The sequence below is a fragment of the Carcharhinus amblyrhynchos genome, chromosome 7, assembly GCF_965287045.1.
Source record: "Carcharhinus amblyrhynchos chromosome 7, sCarAmb.v2.hapA, whole genome shotgun sequence".
Classification (NCBI taxonomy): Eukaryota; Metazoa; Chordata; class Chondrichthyes; order Carcharhiniformes; family Carcharhinidae; genus Carcharhinus; species Carcharhinus amblyrhynchos.
In genome coordinates, this window is record NC_137330.1 from 50,615,301 (window position 1) to 50,635,366 (window position 20,066).

Sequence of the window (20,066 nt, forward strand, 5' to 3'; positions counted from 1 at the left end):
TGACCAGAACTCTGAAAATGTCTAATAGTCAGCGTCCTTACGGCACAAAGAGCACAATTTAGCCCACTGGGTCTTTGTCAACTCTCAACAGAGTAATTAAGTCTGTTCCATTCCCCACTCTGTCACCAGAGATATGCCAGTTTAGCTTCCCCAAGTGCCCACTCAGTTTCCTCGTGAAATCATTAATTGTTCCTTTTTGCACCACCTGGAGTGAGTTCCAGGTTATTACTGCTGGTTGCGTAGGAGTTCTTCCTCCTATCCCCCTGCATCTCTTGGTTGAAACCTTAAATCTATGTCTTCTGGTTTTTGCATGGTCAGCTGTTGTGAACAGCTTTTCTTTGAATATTTTATCTAATTCTGTCTCAGTCTTGTATATCACATCATACCTCCTATGAACATCAGCTTCTCCAACCTAACTTGGTGCTGGAATGATTCCAATAAATCTTCTCAGCACCCTCTTTAAAGACCCTCACATCCTTCCTTACCGGAACGGAACACAATTCTCTATCTGCGGCCATGCTGGAGCTTTATACAAGCTGTATTCAATATCTTTATTTGTGAAGCCAAGATTTCATATGATTTGCTAATTGTTCTGTCATTACGTCCTACCACCTTTAAGGATCTGTGTAAATGAACGCCAAGGTCCTTCTTTCCTTGTATGCTTTTCACAACTGCGCCATTAAGTTATGTTGATGACTCCTATCCCTTCTCCCAAAATGTATCACCTCACACTTCTCATTTTAAATTCCATCTGCCATTTATCTGTCCAATCTATTCCGAGGATAATTGGTATTATCCTCACTCCCTGACACACGTCCATGTTTAGTGTCACCAGCAAATTAAAAAAAACTCTATTTCAATTTCTAAGCATTTGACATATCAAAAAGCAGTGGGCTTTGTATTGGTCCTCGGAGAATACCATTGTTTGCTATCCAGTCTAAAAAGTGAACAGGCAGTTCCTTCAACACGTAGCAGCAGAAACGCTTACAGAAATGGCCATTTGGCCAAATGAGAGGTATGTGCACAATCCCCCATGTTCTGCATCTTTTCATTGTTTAACTAGTGCTTTCACTTCTCCCCAAACTGAGCCTGACAGCAGTGCATCTGTGTGCCAAACTGTGCATGTTCACTGAATTCATTTCTGAAAATTGCATTCTCACCCTTCCCATCCCATTAACAAGCTCTTCGAAGAACTTAATGGGACTTTAATTGGTTCACCATCCTACTCACCAGCACTCCCTTTGAAAATTGGAGTGCATTCCAGACATTTCAGGTTCTCGGCACATCCTCCAGGAACATGATTTTCAAATTGCACCCACACTCATTCCTGACACTGCCGGCAATTGAAAATCAGGCCTATTGTCTTTGGCCTCGTTTTCGCTTGAAGAAATCACCTGATAAGTATTTTACAACATCTTCTTTAGTTTCATCATATTTCCTTTCTCCCTTGCCATTCAAGGAGTCCTAGCCTTGGTTTTTGTATCTTCCACCCTTTTTGAATGCACCTAACCTTTACCTGAAGCACCTCCTCTTTAAAGATCATCCATTGTTCTGTTATCAATTTTCCTTTCAGTCTTTGGTTCTATTTTGCCCTGGCTCATTTCCCTTTCATCCCAATGATAGCCTTCTTCCAATTTAGAAACTCTATTTCAAATTGTTTCTTGCTCTTCTCAATTATTCATCTAAGCATTACGATACAATGGTCATTTTTACCCAAATGTTAACCCCCTCACATTTGGTTCACGTGGCCCACCTCATTACTCTATAGGTCTTGCACATCTCCTTGATCTGCTGGCAGATTTGATTCTCTCTGTTTTCTCCCTCCCACATACACCATTCAGCATCCAATAGAATACTCCCAGTAGCAAATCATTCTTTTTGTTTCTCAACTCTAACCAGAGGTTGTTCTTGCCCCTCAACAACATCTCCTTTTTCCAACACCATTATGTCTATAAGGTGCCCCTTTTAGGTGCGAGGGGCAGGTTTAAAGGAGGTGTACGAGACAAGTTTTTTTTTTACACAGAGGGTGGTGGATGCCTGGAACTTGCTGCCGGGGGGATAGTGGAAGCGGATGCAATGATGACTTTTAAGGGGCATCTTGACAAATACATAAATAGGGTGGGAAAAGAGGGGCAAGGTCCCTGGAAGGATAGGGGGTTTTAGTTCAGTCAAGCAGCATGTTCGGTGCAGGTTTGGAGGGCTGAAGAGCCTGTTCCAGTGTTGTAATTTGTTCTTTGGTTTTTTTTTTGTCTTCTCTAGTCAGTTCGGCCACCTTATCTCTCTTTACTCATTCCTGATCTTTTCTGAATTCTTCCTGTATCTGAATATTATGCATACAGCCCTCACCATTTGTGAGTTATGTTTCTGTCATTACCATTAGAATCATCACTGTGCAGAAGGTGGCCAGTCAGTCCATCAAGTCTGCACTGACCACTACCCCACCCAGCCTGTATCCCCATAACCCCACATATTTAACCAACTAGTGATCCTGACACTAAGTGGCAATTTAACATGGCCAATCAACCTAACCTGCATATCACTGAACTGTGGGAGGAAACTGGAGCACTCGGAGGAAACCCACACAGACATGAGAAGAATATGCAAACTTCACACAGGCAGTGACCCATGCCAGGAATCGAACCCAGATCCCTGGCGCTGTGAGGCAGCAGTGCTAACCATTGTGCCACCCATCATAACACACACATTATATCATGTTCCTATATGACTATTTCTAATTGCATTTCCTTTTCCTGCCAATTTAGTCTAAACCCTCCCAATCTTGCAACCGTTTTAAAAGTTAAAGCAGTCGTCTTTATTTTCACAGACACAGACCTTGCTTCCTCTATTGCAAAAATAATGATAATGCTAGCTTGGTTCAGTGATTGGAAGGTCAAGGAAAAACACTTCTTTCAGGGACCTCATCCACATTTATAACAGATTAACTGGCCATGCAATGCTTTCAGTGTGTTTGTCCACACTGACTGCATTTCAAAATATAATATTGGATGCAAAGCACTTTGGAACAGGCTGAGGATGTGAAAATGTGACCTAGATGCATATCCTTTCTTCGATAGTGCAAGAATAGCATTTCAGGGTCATGGTAGTTGTTCTTCCATGATGACATGTTGAGAGACAATGTGAGAATATATTTGGTACTGTGGATCTTTACTGATTGAAGAAACTGGACATAATTACTAAATGCCACCATTGTGCAACTCCATGAAAATTATACCCTGAAGGGTTAAGGAATAGCTCAATGTACAGGCATTAGTTGCTCATTGACTGAATCCACTCTGAAATGCCTGTTGACCAAAATCATACACTTAATGCAGTCTATTCCTCTCCTTCTGCAGTCGGCAACTGCTTCAAAGTGAATGCTGCTAGCGAGAAACTAATGTTACTCCATAATTCTATGGAACTATCTGGGCCTCAGGAACTACTGTGTTGATATTTGGCATCTTTGATCATTTCCTTCAAACATGAATGTATAAAAATACCATCTCCAAGACAACTGAGGCTCAAACAACTGCTGAATATGTGATTAGAGAATCAGTATTTGATCTGTTAGAAGATATGGGAATAGGTCATACAAACATGTGAAATAGGAGATGTAGGGCATTCAGCCCCTCGAGCCTGCTCCGCCACTCAGTAAGATCACAGTTGATTTACTTGTGTTTCGAATTCCACATCCCCATTTATCCCCAATAACCTTTGATTCCCTTGCCTAACAAGGAACAATGTATCTCTGCTATCTGCCATCATCTGGAGAAAAGAGTTCTCAAGTAGCACAACCTTCCTCTCTCTAATTTTAAAACAGTGTCCCCTGGTTCTGGACTCACCCACAAGAGGGATGATCCTTCTCATATCCATCTCGTCAAGACCATTCAGGATCTTATACGCTTCAATCAAGTCACTCCTCATTCTTCTGAACGCCAGTGGAAACAAGCTCAACCTGTCCAATCTACTCTCATGAGACAACCCACTCATACCAGGTATCAATCAAGTAAACTGCCTCTGAATCACCTCCCAACACATTTACATCTTTCCGTGAATAAGGAGACCAAAACTACACACAGTATTCAAGTTGCGGTCTTAAAAATGCCCGGTATAACTGAAGCATAACATCCTTATTTTTATGTTCAATTCCTCACTTAATAAAGGATGGTATTCCATTAGCCTTCCTGCTAAGATGTTGTATCCTCATACTAACATTTTGCGACTCATGCACCAGAACCCCTCAATCTCTTCTGCATCTCAGAATTCTGCAGTTGTTCTCAGTTTAATAATATTCTTTTTCATTCTGCACGCCAAAGTAAACAACTTCACATTTTCACACCTTATACTCTATCGGCCAGATTTTTGCAACTCGGTCTACCTATTTATATCCATCTGCAAGCTCTTTGCCTTTTTCACTACATATGTGTCTCCCTACCTTTGGCATCATCTGCATGTTTACCTACCATGCCTTCGCTCCACTGTGTTAAGCCATTGATATAAATTTTGAAAAGTTGAGGCCCCAGCGCAAACCCTGTGGAACTCCACTTGTCACATCCTGCAGTCAGATGAAGACCCATTTATGCATAGTGTCTGTTTCTGCCAGCCAACCAATCTTCTATCCACAATAATATGTTACCCCTACACCACCAACCTTTATTTTCTGCAAAACATCTTTGATGTGGCACTTTAACAAATACCTCCAGGAATCCATGCACAGTATATCCATAGGCTCCACTTTATTCATAGCACATGTTCCTCTTTCAAAGCAAATTGGTTAAACATGATTTCCCTTTCACAAAATCACACTGACTCTTCCCAATTATCTTGCGTTTTTCCAAATGCCCAGCTACAAATTCTTCAATGCTTGACTTAAATGTATTCTGTCAATTCTAACACTTTGACAGGCATCAAGCATAATGTCCTATTTTCTGCCTCCCTCCCTTCTTGGAGAGCGGAACATTTCCATAATCTAAGGAATTTTGGAAAATCAACAAACAACACATCCACTACTTCATTAGCCATCTCATAGACCAGAGGACGAAGTCCATCTGGACCTGGAGACTTGCCAGGCCACATCAGTTTGTTCAGTATCATTTTCCTAGCGATTGTAATTTCACCAAGTTTCCCTCTCACTTCCACCTCCTGATTTACTTCTATTACTGGAATGCTTCTTGTATCCTCTGTAGTAGTCATCAACAGCACATTTGTTCATTTCATCGTATTTGCTTATTATCTTGTCATGCCAAGACTTGAAGCTGAAAGAAAATAAAACACAGAGTGGTTTCATAAACTATTCAAGTAGCATTGGCTGGAATTTTGTCAGACAGAAGTGGGTTTTACCGACTGGCTGGCAACCTGGCGGGGAGCCCCCATCAGTTCCAGGGGGGAGGTCTGCCAGAATCTGGTGCCCTTCAGGATCTTAAGTGGCCACCATCAAGCTTTTCCTGCGATTAAGGCCCAAAGTGATAGAAATCCTACCCGCCAAAAGCAAATTCCCCTCCAATTCAATTTTCAAGTTTGGGTTGCATCTCAAACAGTGACGAGACAGAGTACAGAATCGAGATAGAGAATCTGATGAACTGGTGCAGGAACAATAATCTTTCCCTCGATGTCAACAAAATGAAGGATATTGTCATCGACTTCAGAAAGCTTAAAGGAGAACATGCCCCTGTCTACATCAATAGGGACGAAGTAGAAAGGGTTGAGAACTTCAAGTTTTTAGGTGTCCAGATCACTCACAACCTGTCCTGATCCCCCATGTCGACACTACAGTTAAGAAAGCCCACCAATGCCTTTACCTTCCCAGAAGACTAAGGAAATTTTGCATGTCAGCTACGACTCTCACCAACTTTTACAGATGCACCATACAAAGCATTCTTTCTGGTTGTATTGCAACTTAGTATGGCTCCTTCTCTGCCCAAGTAAGGAACCGCAAAAGGTTGTGAGTGACGCTCAATCCGTCACGCAAATGAGTCTCCCATCCACTGACTCTGTCTATGCTTCCCGCTGTCTCGGCAAAGCAGCCAGCATAATTAAGTACCCCATGCACCCTGGACGTTCTCTCTTCCACCATCTTCCGTCAGAAAAATGATACAAAAGTCTGAGGTCACATACCAATTGACTCAAGAGCAGTTTCTTCTCTGCTGCTGTCAGACATTTGAATGGATTTACCTTGTGTTAAGTTGATCTTTTTCTACACCCTAGCTTTGACTATAACAATACATTCTGCACTCTCTCATTTCCTTCTCCATGAACGGCATATTTAGTCTGTATAGCATGCAAGAAACAATACTTTTCACTGTACATTAATACATGTGACAATAATAAATCAAAATCAAATCAAATCAGAGACTGGAAGTTCCTCAGACTCCAGTAGGATCAGCAGCTGCTGGTGGCATTGCACCCACCAGAGACCCAGAATCATCAGTGGACTCTGGGCCCAAGGTGAGTGTGGAGGTGATAAGAACTACAAGGTGCAGAGCTGCAGGAGAAGAGGGAACCCAGGTGGAAGGGGGTCAGAGGGGAGGGCAGAGGTGGGGCTTTCAGTGACGCCATCCCTGCCTGATGCTGTGACCCTTGATTAGGCACAGAGTGTCTGACTATGAGGGTCTCTCTCCACTGGGAGGCCACTGGCAAATCTGACAGGGTCTGCTGGGCCGCCTTCCGAGGGTGAAAGGAAGCACATGACCGCCATTAAATCCCAGTATCACTTCCACAATGTGTGTGCAGGCTTCACTTCATCCACAACACGTTCCTCTTTAAAGGGTTCTAAAAAGATTGCAGTGGACTTGGGGATAACTGGTGTCAACTGGCTCATTAATGAGCCAAATTGAAGTTGTGCCAGCAGCATCCAAGAATCTCACATCAGAACCTTGCGGCCTCCAATCAATTAGGTTTTGCTGTTGCCAGACTGTTGTGGAGCCTCACCTATGATTAAGTTATCATGTTTCCCACTGGGATGGTTAATCAACCTATCGTTTCTGTTCCACAGTGATCCCATTGCACTAGCAACACATACATCGAATCTCCAGAACACTGATCACTTTGATACAGTCAATAATTCATCACAGTCTGACAAGTGCCACCCAATCTCAAAACTTTATCCCTATTCTCTTTCCACAGATGCTGTCAGATCTGCTGAGATTTTCCAGCATTTTGTGTTTTTGATTCATCACTTCAATTCAGATTGACATGCACATGGATTCCCAGTTTGCTTTGGGGCCAACTCCACACATTTTAAGGTGATGCACACTAATGATGGCACGGGCAAGAGCTAGGCTGGCAAAAATTCTCATTCCTGCTCAAAATGTACATGTGGACAGCATTTCTAGTGGAAGGGACATGGCCATGATGTTCTCAGTGACACATCAGCCTGCTGCAACTGACTGTCAAAGCGCAACCCTTGAATGACGACCCCTCAGGCAAAGCACCAGGGAGTAACCAATCCAAGGCCAATGGAACCAAACTACAGTCAATATCATTCAGAGGGTGGCAGACTGAGGCTGCATCTTGTCAGGGTGCAAGACAGATTATTTTTTCACACCACATTTCAATCATGACATTGTTTCCATCTGTTGAAACAATCACATCTCAATGCTACATTATGCTGCATTTTTTTAATGAAGAAAAGCAGATCAAGTCCACATATTTTCTTCCCTCTGGCATATAGGTAACAATACGCACTTACGGTCAACTTATTCCAAGTTGCAGCTAATTTAAAGGAAAATTCACACAGCAAAGTACTGACCCTGATAAAATTATTTTCAAGGACCTAAGCATTACCAAGTTGGCTTTCAAAAGATGGTTGAAAAAAGTTCAATTATGCACTTAATTTTAAGCAGCATTTTTAAAAAGAGTTTCACATTTGAGCACTAATTAAATATCGCTGTGACCCATAACTGTTATTAAACACAGCAGTGTGGAAAGTTATCGCAATATACACTGTCAATCATAGAATCCCTACAGTGCAGAAGGAGGCCATTCGACTCACTGAGTCTGCACCAACTCTCTGGCAGACAATTGTATTTCAGCCCTCTCCTCCACCCTATCCCCATAATCCTGCACATTTACAATGGCTAATCCAACTAATCTACACATCTTTGGACACTAAGGGGCAATTTAGCATGGCCTGTTCCATCTTTGGACTGTGGGAGGAAATGAATCACCTGGAGCAAACCAAGCAAACATGGGGAGAATGTGCAAACTCCATACAGACAGTCACCCAAGGCTAGATTTGAACCTGGGTCCCTGGTGCTATGAGGCAGCAGTGCTAACCATTATGTCACCCTCCATATTTTAAGTAACCTTCTGAATAAACCAGAGTATTGAGATAGGCTATTAATCATTTATTTTGCACATTTCACAGGATATTCTTATCAAGATATTCCAAAGCCTTCATAATAAATTAATTAATCTTCAAGTACAGTTACTGTGTTGGCCAATATGACAGCCTATTTTGTAGTCAAATATGATAGTAAAATAACAAAATATTGTTAAAAATTATATAAATACCTTTGACTTGGATATTGGGCATATTGTAGGTATAATGAATAATCTCTGTACAGGTGACAAAAACATAACAGCTATGGTGAAGTCTTTGCTGTTTTCTGCACTGTACAGCAATCAATGCTGAATTCCTAAAGATGATGCTTTATCCTCTTGTTGGAGCAATAGCTCCATCTAGAGGCTGACACTCCACTGACCTACAGGTGAAGGGGAGATGTCACACTTGGTCATCATCAACAGGTCTCTTCAGCAAACAAGTGTGGGCACCGATTCGTTAACACTCATTTGCTAACATTTCTTTATTCTTCCATCATTTAATTGGCTTCATAAGAAAGGAGTGTTTAAAGCAGGTGATTTATTGGAACTTTTTTCATTTTATTTGTTTGTAACTTTAATACATATCTCAATATGCATCAACTGCCATTTGGTGCACAAAGTTCAGTCCATTATAGAATACAATTAACAAACAGTAAAATTAAAATAATAGAAAAAATTCCAATCAAAAGCCCATTTTATTTCCCCCCCACCAAAAGCTAACACGTGCACAAGTTTAACACAAATACAATTCTAACCACTGTTGTTAAACAATAGCAAAACAACAACAAAACAATACGAAAAAAATGATACCCACATTCATTTTTACAACTGATAGCTTATTACCCAGTCAGGAGTCATGCTATGGGAACACTGAAAAATGCTACAAAGGGCTGGACATTTTAATTGGTTCTAAAATGGATCATAGGGCCACACAATTTCCCAAAAATCCATAGGGAACACTGGAACATTAACAGGAGAGTCAATTGTCAAGATGCACCGGCTGTTACGTCCACCACCAACCTCACTAAAGTTTATGGGGTTAAGGGAGACTTTTTCACTTGTGTGTGTGCCAATGGTGGGTATCTATTCTACTAACGGCATGTCTGCCCACAAGACACATTGCTGTGAAAGTGACTTTCCAGGGATAATAGGATGCGGAGAATTGTCAGTTTGTAACAACTGACCAATTCATAGTGGTGGCACTGCTGCCTCACAGTGCCATGATCCTGGGTTCGATTCCCAGCTTGGGTCACTATCAGTGCGGAGTCTGCACGGGCTTCCTCTGGGTGCTCCGATTTCCTTCCACAGTCTGAAAGGCGTGCTGGTTAGGTACACTGGCCTTGCTAAATTCTCCCTCAGTGTACCCAAACAAGTGTGGGAGTATGGCGTCTAGGGGATTTTCACAGTAACTTCACTGTAGTGTTAATGTAAGCCTACTTGTGACACTAATAAATAAACTTAAACAAATCGGGGGGCTGAACAGAAAATATTCTAAGGCACTTAAAAAAAAATGGATCCAGGTTGAGGCTTTAGCATTGTGATCCAAATTGGTTGGTGTGTCCACCTGGTCTCACCAGGCATGTTGCCACACCAAACGCTGGGTCAACTGAGGGCTTGGGTTGTGGGAACTCCAGTCTAGGGAGTCCCTGTCCTCCAACATACAACCTCCAGCACAGATAACCCTGAAACAAGCTGCCATAAGACCTGTCTCCACCACACCTTGCATAATCCCTGGCATCAGGCCACGAGCTGGGGTATTTGGGGCCTGATGCAAACTTGAGCCTAACTGATGGCTGGGAGTATGACAAAACCACAGCAATTTTCGAGATCCGAATTTCTACCACCATCTCCCCATATACTGACAGGCACAAACAAATATTCCTCTAGGAAACAGTATATGTGAAAAAAGAATAATTAATCCAAAGTAATAGCTGTTGATTGAAATTTTTAAGATATCAGATCATGAAAGATTAAGTTCTTACTTTGTGTTAGGTTATATTATTTAAGACACTGAAACACTTAAAACAATCAGCACAGTACTACACTACCTGTTTGCTGAATTTGGAGAAAAATTGACAAGTTGGGGTAAAACGCAAACTGATACTAGATGGAAAGCAATCAACTGAGAAGTCTCTGGTGTGAACTGAAATATAAATTGTGCCTTTTCTTGGCTTCCATTTAATAGTGAAATATTTGTTCCATTTATATTTCCTTTCTTTGTTCTCACATGAGACTAATGTTCCTTCACAATGGAGGGAGTTGTCGTCAGAGCACTTACGTCTTGCTGCTACAGTTGAATTAAGCTTAGGTAGGGTGACCACCTCTCAAACCTATAAACAATGTGTGCCATGGGTTTTATCAGTTGTTGATTGAACATCACTTCAATGAATGTACGTAGAGGGGTGGGATAGAGGAAAGAGATGAGGGAGTGACAGGACAGGGATATTGACCATCTGTCAGTTCAATTAGCACATCAAGAGACTTGTGCGGAGGCAAGTAATGTAGGATTTTCGAGATTGGTTCAGGACCAATTGGTTTTTTAAAATTCTATCATGGGATGTGGGCAAGGCCATCATTGATTGTCCACCCCTCAGAGCTCATACAGCTACCAGCTACCCTCTTTCTAACTGCAACATTTGGAGGCAAGGTCGCGAAGAGAGCATTCGCAATCATGAAAATCATATGCCTGCTTCAACAGCTACAAGTAAGCTGCTCTGTCTACATGAATTCCAAATGATCTTGTAAGAATAAGCACGTTGGACTGAAGTAAAGAATTAAACAGTATTTCCTGCAATTTTATACAACAGAACTGCTCAATGTTGGGAAATTTGACAACATTCACCTGTACATCTTAGTTTGTTTTTCTCTCCATTTCATAGACATTCAGAATGAATTTAGTCTAGCTTAGACTTCTGATACACACTAAAAGTTCAATTAAATATAGAACCTAAATTATTTTGACAAAACCCATAGTTATCATATGATGCATATTTTTTCCATATGAGACACTCCACAGTATTATTTCTGCTAGTTTAAGAAATCAGTGTTTTATTCAAACTCATTAGATGGCAGATAGAATTTCAATTTGCTTTCAGCCTAAGTATCAAGAATCACAAGACTGTGAGGAAGTGGGACATCTATAAAGGGAGATCCACAATGAACATAAGAGCAGAAGAAATAGGAGCAGGAGTAGGCCATCAAGCCCTTCGAGCCTGCCCCGCCATTCAATAAGATCATGAAGTGGATCAGTTCCACTTTCCCGCTCTCTCCCCATAACACTTAATTCCCTTGTCTATTAGAAACCTATCTACCTGTGACTTAAATATATTCAGCGAGGTAGCCTCCACCACTTCAACAGGCAGAGAATTCCAGAGACTCACCACCCTTTGAATGAAGAAGTTCCTCCTCAACTCCGATCTAAACTGACCCCCCCCCCGCCCGACTTATTTTGAGGCTGTGCCCTCTTGTCCTGCTATCTTTTCTAAGCAGGAAGAATCTCGCTACCTCTACCCTATCTATCCCCTTCATTATCTTATATGTCTCTATAAGATCCCCCCTTAGCCTTCTAAACTCCAAAGAGTACAAACCCAGTCTATTCTGAGACTAGTCTAATGCATAATTTCTTTTAAATAAATCATTCACAGGCTATGGGAGTCACTAGCAAGGTCAGCATTTATTGTCCATCTGAACACAACTGAGAGGCTTGCAAGGCCACTTCTGAGCTAACCACATTGCTGTGGGTCTGGAGTTACACTCAGGCCAAGCTGGGCAAGGTCAGCTGGTTTCCTTCCTTAATGTTAATGCCTAGATGATTTTTAAAAAAATCTGAAGTCCCCCGCCCTCACAAAACAGAACAGCTACTCTTCATTAACATCTGCGTCTATCTAAAATTTCTCAGAACACAAGGTATGTTCAATACTTTCTTCTGTACTCCTTTTTCACAAGGTGACCAGAGCTACATATACTACCCCAAATGAAGTTTGGGCAATGCAGCAATAAACACAGGAAGTGCTGGAAATACTCAGCAGATCTGGCAACAAAGTGGAGACAGAAACAGAGTTAACTGACTGAAGTCTACTAGCATTTTGGGGACAGATGTTGTGGAAGTGGAGGGAGGGCGCTGTAAAATGGTGTGAAAGGGCAAAAGGTGGCATGTCCTTTAATCCACCCCCATCGGCATTCTGCCTTGCCAGTGGTGGGGAAGGAGACAGATGATTCTACCCTGAGCCCAACTGAGTCATGTGAATAAACAACAGGGGGCAAGGGGATGGAGAGCTTGGGTTCCACCAGGTGGGGAGATTGCCAAGTAAATCCTGGTAGCCTTCTAGCAGGTTCTAGGGTAGGAGTGCAGGGGCAGGGCACATCCAAGTATCCTTTGGCCTTTCCCAGCAATGATGGCTGCCCCCACAGCAATGGTATTGCCTGCTCTCATCAAGAACCCTTGTGGGGCCTGCTTGACTGCCACAGCACTACAACTTCCCACTTGCATGGTTGCGAGAGACCCACATCCTTCAATGGGTGCTCTGGCATTGTTGAGGCTGCTGATCCTCTGATTGACTGGGAAGTCTTAGGGATAGTCTGCCTTGCTTAATAATTAGTTTGCAGGAGCTGACAAGATGCAACCCTGGTTTCTCTGACCGCTTTCAGGCCTTGTCGCCAGCATTAAATTCAGCCCATTGTCCTGTTAGAACTGGCTGATTCTGATTAACAGTCATTGATCTGAAATGTTAATTACCTATCTGTCTGTGTGGAGGTTGCATGTTCTCCTTGTGTCTGCACGGGTTTCCTCTGGGTGCTCCGGTTTCCTCCCACGCTCCAAAGATATGCAGGTTAGGTTGATTGGCTATGCTACATTACCCTTGGTGTCAGGAGACTGGCAGGGTAAATATGTGGGGTTACAGGGATAGGGCTTGGGTGAGACTGTGGTCGGTGCAGACTCGATGAGCCAAATGGCCTTCTTCTGCACTGTAAGGATTCTATGATTCCTCTCCATAGATCCTGTCAGATGCACTCAATATTTCGTATTTCCAATGTCTTGTATCTTAAACAGCAACCTCTTCATTTGCAGTTTATTTCTTTACTAAATAACCAATTAATTCCGCTAGTTATTTTCTACTGCCATTAAATACAATGATTCGGGATTAATAGATGGACCCACTTAAATCTGGAGACCAAGTTCCTCATCTCTGGGACTTCACATGGGATTGAGTTTGTGGTGGTTTGCATGCTCTCAGCTTCACACTAGGTTTTGAATAGCTGGACAAGTAATTTTGCAAAAGCTAACTGCACTACTACATAAATCAAAGTGGCTGTCACTCACATTTATCTTAACCTGTGTATGGTTCAACCACCTAACGGTTATGCACATTTCCTTCATCAATGCGTGTGGCATTCTGTTGCCTAGGATGGCATAGCAACAACACAGCTGGATGTACAGGCCCCTTCGCATTACTTGTTGATTGATTTGAACAATAGCTATGTGCTGTGCCCACTTGGCTTTTGTTCACTTACGGCTTATTCACTGTACACTTCCCAAACTTGCTGCAAACAATGATGAGACTTCATTGAATTAATTTTGGAATGCTAAACACTCCTAACCAATTCTTTTATTATGGCATGCTTTTAAATTAAACAAGCCACAAAACTGTAATTACTTGGGTATCTTCTAATTTTATGCAAGTATGGTACGTTGCTGGGACAATTACTTCCAGTTTGCCAGCCAAAGTAGTGATAGTGTGAAGGAGCAAAAGAATAAATTAACCCCAATAATCTAGCATTTTATGTAGCTTTTGATAATGTGGTCACTCCAGCAGCGCAGCAGGTCAGGAGACATAAGCAGGGGCCGTTTAGCAGGCTTCCTACGGGGGCACCATGGCCTCCAACATCTCCGGCCACTGGAATTCCAGCGTTGCCTGTTCCAAGCTGGAAATCGGTGTAGAGCTGTTTAAAATATCTAAACGAGCATTGCCATATCATGAGCAGGCCCGAGTCTGAAGTCTCCAGGCCTGTGAGCCACTTCTGCCATTCACCTCACCAGGAGTGTTTCACTCCAATGGGGTTTACAACAGATTCCCACTAACAGAGAGCTGGTGGATCAACCCTGCTGGAGTGAAGGGGGACCGTGAAGGCTCCCCAGGGCATTGGGAGTAAAAGGGGAGGTGCTAGCCTAGCAGTGCCAGCTTGGCCTATAGCACTGCCCAAGAGGCAAAGTGGCAATGCCCAGGTGGCATGTTGGCACTGTCCATCAGGCATTGGACAGTGCCAAGGTGTGGGGCCTGTGGAGGAGAACAACGAGGGGGCTCCCACTGCCACTCTGCAGTCGGGATGAGTGGTGTGTGTGTGGGATGGAAGGACTGATTAGGGCTGGCCATCAGGGTGGGTGCTGGAGACACCCAGAAGAACAGCAATCGGGCCACGGGGGAGGATTAGTGAGGCAGTGATGGAGCGTTGCTGTGCTGGCCAATGATCGGGAGGCCAGCAGTGCGGAGCTACTACATATGCACCGCTCTCTACACTAACAGAACGGTACATGCACAGTGGCCCACTCAGTGCAATGCTCTCAGTCTCTCCAGTGGGAATAGGCCTCGCCCCCCTGATTTTCAGCATGATTAGCACTGCAGTGCACAGAGTGTGGGAGATTCATATTGAAATTCCCCTAAAAAAAAGGAAGTGGGATTTAGTCCAGTTTTCAATGCAAATTCAACACTCAGAATTTTTTTGGAAGAATGCTGGCCAACATATTTGTGCACTCCAGATTTAATAGCTGCATCCTTTTGGTTTCTTGCTCCAATATTATAATTTATTTTACACTAAATACATGTTCCACCAATTGGCCAAATACCTAAAACATGCAAATGTTCCTGAATCGTTTAGCATTGTTTATGAAATGCCTCTTTGAATTAGTGCAAACTGAGAGATTCTATTTGGCACGAGCATCAACAAGTGTATACATTGAAGCAAGCATGTTTTTTTCCATTCATTTGTGCAATGTTTCATTGCTGCAGTGGGCATTTATTGCCCATCCCCAATTAGCCTGAAGAAGGTGGTGGTGGCTGCTTTCTTGAACTGCTGTTGGCCTTGTGGTGCTGTGAGGGAGGGAGTTCCAGGAATTTGACCACGTAACAGTCAAAGAACAACAATATAGTTCCAAGTCAGGATGGTATGTCTCACAAAATATTCTACCAGCCAATAAGTGTCCCATTTATAGATATTCATGGTGTCCTTTTTTTTGGTCAATCTTTACCTCATTCATTCATCCAAATAGGTGTCATGTGAGCAGCAATACAGAAAAAAAATCAAAAACACAAACACAAAGTGGAAAAAAACTGACGGCACCCACAAAAAAATTGCAAAAACTGAAAAGGTGGTCAGGATTGAAAGTGTGGAAACTGAAGATTGGAAAATAAGGATACCCAGAAACTAAACATCAGAAAAATGTGACTGGAAACCTGAGCTGAAGATAGATAACAAGGAACTTAAAAGCTGTAAATTTCTAAGCTGGTGCTACAAAATAAAGAGGAATATCATTTTTGAAGGATAATAATTGCTGACTTCCAGCTAACCCAAGAGTCTATCTCAGTTCTCAGGTAAGCAAATGCAAAGTGCCACGTCAATGAAGTTTTCCACCTTGAGGAGGAAGATACTGGAGGCCATTTATGACTCTCTGGGGACTACATTTTTAAACAACTGGCCATGAAGAAGTCTGCGTTCACGTTAAGTCACCTACTTGCCTGAAGGACATGAACATCTGACATCAAGAAAAACACATTTGCAGTTGTAGTCCATTGAAGGGGAATGGACTCTGATCAGGAATACATTGGCCAAAAGACATTTATAGTGTGCACAACAGGTATATGTTTACATAAAGAAAAATACTGCCAGAAAAAATCTTGTGTAAAATGAGGCACTTCAGTTTTAATAAATATTTTCTAAACAACGCTATGACGAGTCAAGCCCATGGGCGAAACAGAGCTGGGCTCAGCATCAATCTTTTAGCACCAGGAAGATCACAGGCAGCACTGTAAATAGAAATTAAAAATTTTAATAAACCAAAAAACAAAACTGCAAAAATTAGCCTAAAATGACCAGAAGGCTATACATGACATTTCCTATAACCACTGCAAACTATACAGGTGCTACACCACAAATCAAGTTCCAAACAAAACAGATAAGGCTTTCAAAATGAAGCCAAATACTGTGAAAGCTAGAAATTGGCCATAAAAACATAAGACGCTGGAATTTCTCAGCAGATCTGGCAGCTTCTCTGGAAAGAGGTACAGAATTAACATTTCATTTCAATGACATTTCATCAGAACTCAGCTCAGAGACAGGCACTTGGGGGAGAGATACAGATAGCCCAGCTGCAGAAATGACAGGAGCTCTGATGAAAGGTCAGTGACCTGAAACATCAACTCCAATAAGCTTTCATATCTGATTTACGAGTGGTTTCTCCTCACAGCAATGGTAATGTTGCAACAGAAAATAACTAAATTCACTACAATGTTTGACAAGGAACCTCGCTTTGCATGCAACAATTTGCATTCATATAAAGCTCTAATATAGAAAAGTATCCCAAGGCGGTTCCTGAAGGTATGCTCATTGTGCATAACTGCAAAAGCAGATAGAACCACAAAAGGTAATAATCTGTGGATTACTCCCTCAGTAATGAGCAATTTGACACAGACAGCTGAATCCGTGACTCAATAATTGGTGTGGGAGAAATGGTTTTCAATTCATGGGATACTGGCGCCAGAACTGGGAACAGCGGGTATTGTTCCACTGGGATGAGTTTCTCTTGAACTGTACTGGGACCAATATACTAGCTCTAACTAGGGCTAACTAGAGAGAGCTTTAAACTGAATAATGGAGGGCTGTGGTGGTAGTGGTGGTGGGGGCAGGGGCAGGGGGACATGGCTGGAGGTAAGATTCAGCGAGGGGAAATTTGTAAAGTTATAGAGAAAGAACAAGGCAATAGTGGGCGGAGTTGAGAAACTTAGGTCCGATATTGGTGTCTTCAATTTAAATAAAGGCAAATACAAAAGGTATAAGGATAGAATAAGCTCAAGTGGACTGTGAAAATAAATTAAAAGGTAACACAATGGCAGACATTTAAGAACATATTTCGTAACTCATGTCTAAGCAATATTGCATTGAGGAATAAAGACTATGGGAAGGATGAAACATCCATGGCTAACTAAGGAAGTTAAGAACAGCATCAAATTGTAAGAAAAACATATACAAGCTGTAAAGTTTGCTGGCAGCCCAGCAAATTGAGAAACATTTGAAACCAAAGGATGACTGTTATGTTTTAAATCCCAACTGACTAATTATTGGGCAGAAATCACTGGTTGAGTTTTAAAACATTGAACAACAGTATTTTGTCACTGTAAAACAGCGACAATCATAAATAGTCAAGTGTTTAACTGTAACTTACAAATTCCAAAATCATTAAAAATGAAATCAAGCTGCACAATAGAATCTATCAAAGATAATCACCTCAGAGGAATGAGAATGATCCCATTTCTTGATGCATTATCAAAACATCCAGGCTGCACTTGTTTATTCAATTGAGTGGGGAACTGTTAGATGCCATATCTTGGACAATGGACATTAGCTGAGAAAGGAATGTGTCCAACCATAGTCGGATCATATCTAAGCCATGGACCTGGAATCAACTTTGTATGACCATCTTTGGCTCACCAGTCACTTGGTGAGTGGGGATCATTATGAGCAACTAATCCTCTTTTGTGTTTTAAGAAACTGTTTTTCTCCACATCAGAGATAAGAGGAATGAGTATGAGTGGGCACTGTTGATCTCTCTCCTTCCCTCTGGGCTGTAAATTCCAATCCTATCTGATTTTTGATCATCTACATGCAGCAGTCAATGTTTTAAGAATCAACTTAGCAGCTGCTGGCTCCACAAGAAGATATGGAAATTGGTTGTCAATATCTTTAAATCATCTTGATACAAAGTCCAGAAAGACCACTGAGTCCAGTCTGAAATCATCCAAGATGTCAATCTACCAAAATTTGTATCAGGCTGACTTTTTTGGACTTCCGAAAATTGCTTAATCTATCCTAACAGCGTGTGTGTTTGTGGGAGAGTTTTTGTGTGTGTGTGTGAGCATTTTTATTTAGATCAGGTGTTGAGGATAATAAATCCTATTCTCTTTTCTTTTAAAAGCCTTATAAGATAATCTGTCTGTCATAGCATATAAATAATAAAACTCACCGAAAACCTGTTGTGATCAAAGGTGGGGTGGTCGAAGAGGGGGAGGTATTCTACCCCTTCTCGCCCGATTGTAACAATGTCCAAAAAATAGGAAATGAGGTGAAAATAAATTGGAAGGAAACATACAAGCAGAATGTAGGAGCTTCTGCAATAAAATAAAAATCGAAGCTGAAGTAAATTTGGACCCTTTGATGATGAGACTGGGGAAATAATAATACGAAAGAAGGAAATGGTATTATCTTCATGGCAGAAGACATGCCAATAATGGTAGAAGATCAAGGAACAAAAGGGAAGGAGTTAGTTCAAAATAACTTCAACCACAGAGAAATAGTATAAGGAAAATAAATAGGTCTGAAGGCTGATAAGTTCCCTGACTTGATGGCCTACATCTTAACATCTTAAAGTAGCTGGAAAGATAACGCATTTATTGGCCATAATCTTCCAAATTTTCCTAGATTCTGGGAAGGTCCCAGTAACTTTGAAAACCACAAGTACAATGCTCCTATTTCAGAAAGAAGAGAGAAGAAAGGAGGTCACTAAGCCTAACCTCTGACATTGGGAAAATGCTGGAATCCAATATTAAGGAAAAGTAGCAGGACATTTAGGAAATCATAACACAATCAAGCAGAATCAATATGGTTCTTCGAGGATGTAACAAGCAGGATGGATAAAGGTGATTGAGTAGACAGTATGCCATTCGATAAGATGCCACAAGAGAGGTTACTATGCAAGATAACAGCACATGGTGTTGGGGATGATACATTCGCATGGACAGAAGACTGGTTAAATAAGATAAAACAGAATCAAGATAAGTGAGTCAATTTCAGGTAACTAGAGGTACCACAGGGATCAATCCTGAGATCTCAACTATTCACAATGTATATTAATGACTTGGATGAAAAGACAGAACATATTGTAGACAGAACTGCTGACAATACAAAGGCAAGTGGGAAAGCAACTTGCGAGAAGCACAAAGAGATTTTCACGACTGAAATGGATAATTTAAAATGGGAAATGTTCCAAATCAGCACACCCACCTCAGTTCAAAGGTCTCCCAAAAGGCAACCTTCACTTATCAATCCTGGTTGTAGATTGCAGGCAGCTACTGGGATAGGCGAGTGCAGAGGCAGGCCGGTTAGAAGGCTTGCCTCAGTTCTCTGGGACTTAATCCCAGTTATTTTAAAAACTGTTAGATGTTCTATCCCTCACTGATCCCCATGGCCCCTCCAGGCCAATGCATGCCTGCCTTCCAGGCTTTTGGGATATCAGAAGTCCATGAAGTTTTCCCGACTATTTAAAAATCCAGCCCACAGTCTGCAAAGGGATACAGATAGAGTAAGTGTAGCAAAATACCTTGACAGATGGAATATCATATATGAAAATGTAAGGCTATCCACTTTGATGGAAAAATCAAAAAGCAAAGTATTATTTAAATGCAGAGATTACAGAATGCTGCAATACATAGGGATCTGGGTTCCCTTCCACGTGAATCATAAGAAGCAATTAAGGCAGCAAA

At 41.8% G+C, this 20,066-nt stretch overlaps 1 protein-coding gene across 5 annotated transcripts in view; it reads right to left on the bottom strand.

Moving 5' to 3' along the window:
• dtnba (dystrobrevin, beta a) overlaps positions 1-20,066 on the bottom strand; it is a 427,082-nt gene that overhangs the window by 64,917 nt on the left and 342,099 nt on the right. Inside the window, exon 17 of one of the 5 annotated variants that reach the window (XM_080192277.1) lies at positions 13,284-16,337. The exons of the other annotated variants lie outside the window; for them this stretch is intronic. Coding sequence (XP_080048403.1) covers positions 16,326-16,337 — 12 coding nt within the window. The 3' untranslated portion in view covers positions 13,284-16,325. Of the gene's footprint in view, positions 1-13,283; positions 16,338-20,066 lie in introns of those variants that run through there. 5 annotated transcript variants of the gene reach the window in all.